The following is a 5,556-nucleotide window of genomic DNA, read 5'->3' as shown; positions in this document are numbered from 1 at the left end:
AGATGGGCGTGGTTAACTGGCAAGAGAGTGACTGGGGAAAGGTGAAATGAAACATGAACATGAGACAAAACCAAAAGCAAATACAACAGAATCAAAACAAAACAAAAACCCAAACCAAAGAATAAAAATAAAACATAAACAAAACCCATAAAAAAACCGAATCACCACAAGTTATGGTTGTTTATTGATTTTAGTAAAAAAAAAAAAAAAATTGCAACTTTTAGGAAAATGCCAGTGAAATCAGGCATTTTAGCTGCAACAATCACAAAAAATGCCCGCGAAATCCTGGAGGGACTGTAAAGGTACTAAAACATATAGTACCATGAAAAAGTTCTCGCACCATTTTGTCACATTACAACCAAACAATTTCAAAGTATTTCACTGAGGTTTGAATGTGAAAGTTGCGCACAATTGTAAAGTGGTAACCCCACATTTTGCTGCAGTTCCAGCTGGAAGTCTTTTGGGGTTTAAACTGATTTACGCTCATTCCACTTTGCAAAAAAGCTCAAGCTCAGTCAGATTGCATGCAGAGTGTCTGTGAACAGAAATGTTCATGTCTTGCCACAGATTCCCAGTTGGATGTAGGTCTGGACTTTCTGACACATGAATCATCTTCGATCTGACCCATTCCAGCTCCGTCAGTTGTTGTTTTAGAACCTACCCCTGCTTTAAACTTCAACGAGTTTCTGTTCATCCTGTCTGGTGTGTTCCTTGGTCTTCGTGATGCTGGGGATCATGTTAGGTAACAAACCTCTGAAGCCCTCATAGAACAGCTGGATTTACAGCCAGACGGACTCTAGTTACTACTTAGCTGACAATTAATTGCTCTGAATTTTAGTTTTTTTTTTTTTTAAAGCACACCACAGGAAAAATCATTTATGTATCATTTTCCTTTCACTCCACAATTATGAGCTACTTTGTGTTGGTCTATCACATAAAACCACAGTAAATACTTTAAAGTTTGTGGTTGTAACGTGACAAAATGTGGAAACGTTCAAGGGGTATGAAGACTTTTTCGAGGCACTCCTTTGGGTTCTTGTGACAATATACTGGAGGCTCTCCATTGCTCTTTACAATATTCCTCACCCACATTTACATACAGACTGTTTTAGGCTACCAGAAAAAAAGAGACACGGTAAAGACCGAAGTAGCTTTTTTCAAGTTTCCTGAGACGTGAGTCTGAAAAAATACCAATATCTTTGCCAGATATTTAAGTAGACATGGCTATTTTTGTATGCTGATAATGTGCTGATATTATGTTTGTGTTGAGCATATTTTGCAAAAATATCCCCTGAATAATTGGCTGAAATCATTCTTGCGACTGAAAATGTTGAGTAACTCACTTGGTCACGTGTTATTTTATTGTTTGCTTCATGTCCTCCAGCAACAGTCTTCCTAGAGTTCTGGAAAAGACGCAGAGCCGTCCTCGCATATGACTGGGATCTCATCGACTGGGAGGAAGAGGAGGTAAAACGCTGAATGCACGAGTCTAGACTCCAGGTCTGGTCTGCGGGCCGAAATAGCTCAGTTGGACTGAAGATCTGAAGGTCCCTGGTTCGGTCCCAGGTTTCGGCAAACAAGTCTTGCTTTAGTCACATTCAATGAATGTAAAATACAAAAGCTAAACTTTATCATTCAAAAAATCTACTGGTACTATTCTAATACCTGCTCAGTAACTTCACTTCTGTGCAGCATGTTTTGTTGACCATGCCAATTGGTAGCAATATGTTTGTGTATAAAAACAGCCATTGATTGTGATGTTCCACCCTTCAACTAGACTTTCATGTGTTTCCTCTTAAAGACGTCTTTATCGTCAATTTAAGTCCCCTGCTTGGACAAATTGGATATTTTGGCCTTCTGTCTAAGTGGTTAGCCTTTTCTTTTTAATCCTAAAATGATTCAATAACCTCATTAAGCACTTGATGTTACCTACTGGGTTTCAGGATGAAATTCGACCCCAATTTGAGGCCAAATACTCCAAAAAGGAGAGGACGAACCCCATATCAGGAAAACCGGAGCCTCACCAAGACTTCTCTGACAAATACAGCCGCCTTCTTGTCTCAGCATCTGGAATATTCTTCATGGTGAGTTTCAGGAGGTAAATAATTGGAGTCCAGTGTTTTTTTTATGAACACAGGATTTATTAGATGTTTTTAGTACAATAACTGCATGTGTTCCGCTGTTATTTCCAGTTTGAGATTTACCTTTAGGTAGGAAATTATCTCTCTTTTTAAATTGTTCAACACAAAATCATTTTCTGTAAATCAACAGTTTGGACATTCTGAAGTGGGATTCTGTGAAAATGATATGAAGAGTTAATATCTTACCTGTTGTAGACGGCTCTTTGAATGGCCTCAGTTTGGAGAAACAGAGTTTAATCCTGACAGATTCGACGAACTGATATTTCAAGCGGGTCCAAGACTAATGTGGATCTCTGCCGTCTCAAAAGATCCAACGTTTCAGAGCAGTTCATGCAAATACTCTTTTACAGACTTTTTTTTAACCACTGTCATTTTTGCATTATGCTTGTTTTTTTACATAAAATGTTGGCCTTTTTGCAAATGCAAATAGCAGTGACGTGTTAAACGTCTGTTGCAGCCTGGGGGCAGATCCAGCAGGAATTTTATAATGTTTTTGCCAAAATAACAGTGTCATGCAAAATTGATAGCAATGTAATGGTTTAAAGAGTAATTTTTTGCAAGTACTAATTTGAAATTTAGAAGATTGAAGGTGTTTTATGTCGTCAAAGTCCACTTTGGAAGTGGGTCTGCTAAAACCAGCCATTATAAGCTGGTGAATAAGGTCCATGCAGATCCACTTCCAAAGCAGATTTTGCCATCTTAAAACAACTTCCCTCTTAGAAATTTGATATTGGCTGATGCAAACATTATTATTTTAGCCTTTACATTGTTTTTTCACATTTGTACAGAGATTCTGATAGAAAAAATACAATAATCTTCCCAGTAGTGACCCCTGGCTGCAACCAATGTTTTAAAACTCGTTCTGGCTGCATGGATGGATGGATGGATGGATGGATGGATGATGGTCAGTAATTGTAGTTTTGTGCTACACTCAAATTCAAGCAAATTAAAATCAAGCAAGTTGCAAGTTTAAGTTTTTTTGCATTATAGAAAACTGCACGTTTTGTGGGGTTAGTATGTAGTTTTTCTTGGTTGTGGTATTTTTTCCATCTTGCAGATACTGGTGGTGATTGCTGCTGTGTTTGGCATTGTGATTTATCGTGTGATCACCGTCAGTACCTTCGCTGCCTTCGGCTGGGCGCTCATCAGGAACAACTCTCAGGTGGCGACCACAGGCACCGCCGTCTGCATCAACTTCTGCGTCATCATGCTCCTCAACGTGGTGAGCCGCTTTCCTTCACTAACTTCTGAAGTGGGGAAAAAAATACTGCAGTAAAAAAACGAAAGAAAGTGAAAAGGTTTGGTCAGTAAAATCTATCCAGACTGCAAACTTTTAATCTTAACTCAAATTATTCAGCCAAGTTTCTATTTTTTTTACAGCTTTATGAAAAAGTTGCTCTTCTTCTCACAAATTTAGGTGAGTTGGCTTAACCATTTATAACGACGAGTACTGTGGACTTTCTTTTAAGCAATAAATTCCAGAAACTATTGAAGATGCACAGAACTGTGGCAGCATAAAAACCCTGATTTTATTCATGTCCCACCCTGTCTTCACGCCATTCCTGGCCACAGAGCAGCCGAGAACCGAGTCGGAGTGGGAGAACAGCTTCACCTTAAAGATGTTCCTTTTTCAGTTCGTCAACCTCAACAGCTCAACGTTTTACATCGCCTTCTTTTTGGGAAGGTGAGGACATAACAAACCCCTTATCTTTTTAGTCGCAACAGATACCATCTTTCTGCATGGTGCTTGTATGTTCCTTTGCATGTGTGGGTTTTCTCTGAGTACTCCAGTTTCCTCTCACAAATCCAAAACACGCACGTTAGCAGGTCAATTAATGACTCTAAGGTCCCATCATTATGGGAACGCTGGCTTCTCAAAATGATCTTTTTCCTCATAAACATGGCATCGTTTCTAGAAATGATTTCAGCCACACAGTTAACTACTGACTGGGAGTTCAAATGCATAATAAACGGTTTCATTAATTTTCCTAAACCAGAGGTGTCAAACCCAGTGACTCAAGGGGGCCAAAATTAAAAATTTGGTCCTAGCCAAGGGCCAATCACGATCCATATTTATTAAAAATTGCATAGATGTATTATGTCAAATCATTCATATAGAAATATCAATGACTTTTTCCCAGTTACAGATTATACAGAATTTAGAGCAAACAGACTTTAATGAACACAGACAAATAGATCAAACTTCAAAAAGCTCATCATTAGCAGTCATTTCTTACGCCTCACTCAGCTTTTAAATGAATTTTTTAGTCCTTGGACAAGATAAAGGCCAGTTACCATTTAAATGGTCAGTAAGACTATAAATGTACCATTCAGCTGTTCCTGAGGACTTTCTCTGATTTTGATGTGAAAACCAAACGATAACATTGAGAGGTTGTACCTCAATCATGCATCCAGGACATTTAAATGAATTTAAAAGTGTCCAAACAGTAGTTTTACAAATCAGCGAACCACTTACCTCGATATAGGACAAAATTCCAGAAAACGACACATCCATTCCTTTTACTGTATACGGCAGCTCCACGTACTGAGTCCCTCTGACAGCGGGGACAAGAAAAAAGGAGGGGGTGTAAAAACTAAAAACAATGTGACACACCACTGAATAGTCAATAAAAATATCTAAAGGTTCTACTCACTTTTTGGCCATCTGCTCTATGTTATAACCTGGACTCGGGTCATTAGAAATCTACGTGGTGACACGGTTTCACGTGAAAGGATAAACAATAAAAATAATTAATCTATGAACATAAAAACACATACCTTAATAACTCGAGCAAACCTGTCCAAACAGTTGCCAACTGCGATGTCAATAGTCTCCCCAAATATTCTGTAGCGCCGCTCTGTGTAGGCGATAACCTGCGATGGCGGCGAGAAAAGCGCCAACATTAAACGTACCCGATCACCAGGAACTGCAGGAAGTGGAGTCGGCGGTGCAGAGACCTACCTGCGTGTTGCCCCCGCTGACGTACAGCACGGTGGGGTTGTTGGCCTTGGTGATGAGCCGGCCCATCTCGATGTGTCCGATGCAATGGTTGACTCCGAGGAGGGGCTTCCCCCAGAGCTGCGCGACGGTGCGAGCCACCAGAGCGACCGTTACCAAGGGGGCGCCCATACCTGGACCTGAGACAGCGAGAGGAAAACTAAAGAACCTGATAGGAAACATCGAAATATCCTTCTTAAACTAAAAGCAGATGAAGATGAGGCGTGAAAAAAAAGCCTGAATCCGTATTACAGCCCACCTTTCGTGTACGCCACACAGTCGACGTCCGCGGGCTTCAGCCCCGCTTGCTCCAGCGCCTCCTGCAGGACGGTCAGCACGACTGCACGGTGGTGTCTGGCTGTATCGCTCGGCATGAACCCTGACGTGTGAAAAGAAGTGCTGTCAGATTGTTTTTGA

General features: G+C 40.4%; 2 protein-coding genes across 4 annotated transcripts in view; one reads left to right on the top strand and one right to left on the bottom strand.

Annotated features, from left to right (window-relative positions):
• The window catches only part of LOC108244990 (anoctamin-4), a 56,711-nt gene that overhangs the window by 42,946 nt on the left and 8,209 nt on the right, over nt 1-5,556 (top strand). For all 3 annotated transcript variants that reach the window (XM_017431591.3, XM_017431594.3, XM_017431593.3), the window contains 5 exons: nt 1,385-1,467; nt 1,944-2,084; nt 3,199-3,363; nt 3,522-3,558; nt 3,714-3,825. In XM_017431591.3, the coding sequence (XP_017287080.1) occupies nt 1,385-1,467; nt 1,944-2,084; nt 3,199-3,363; nt 3,522-3,558; nt 3,714-3,825 (538 nt within the window). The remainder of the gene's footprint in view (nt 1-1,384; nt 1,468-1,943; nt 2,085-3,198; nt 3,364-3,521; nt 3,559-3,713; nt 3,826-5,556) is intronic.
• On the bottom strand, nt 4,378-5,514 carry LOC108244991 (probable tRNA N6-adenosine threonylcarbamoyltransferase). Its single transcript, XM_017431596.3, has 5 exons — nt 5,399-5,514; nt 5,104-5,279; nt 4,920-5,015; nt 4,796-4,845; nt 4,378-4,696 (listed from the first exon to the last, which is right to left on the bottom strand). Exons 1-5 carry the CDS (start codon nt 5,511-5,513, stop codon nt 4,393-4,395), a joined length of 741 nt encoding a protein of 246 aa, XP_017287085.1. The 5' UTR covers nt 5,514; the 3' UTR covers nt 4,378-4,392.

The sequence above is a fragment of the Kryptolebias marmoratus genome, linkage group LG1 (assembly GCF_001649575.2).
Source record: "Kryptolebias marmoratus isolate JLee-2015 linkage group LG1, ASM164957v2, whole genome shotgun sequence".
NCBI lineage: Eukaryota > Metazoa > Chordata > Actinopteri > Cyprinodontiformes > Rivulidae > Kryptolebias > Kryptolebias marmoratus.
This window is presented reverse-complemented; position numbering and strand designations above follow the sequence as displayed.

Coding starts and splice junctions, on each gene's coding strand:
- LOC108244991 (XM_017431596.3), bottom strand. CDS start 5,513: ATGCCGAGCGATACAGCCAGACACCACCGTGCAGTCGTGCTGACCGTC. Junction 5,016..5,103: donor TCAGCGGGGGCAACACGCAG/GTAGGTCTCTGC, acceptor CCGCCATCGCAG/GTTATCGCCTACACAGAGCG. Junction 4,697..4,795: donor ATAGAGCAGATGGCCAAAAA/GTGAGTAGAACC, acceptor CCCCGCTGTCAG/AGGGACTCAGTACGTGGAGC.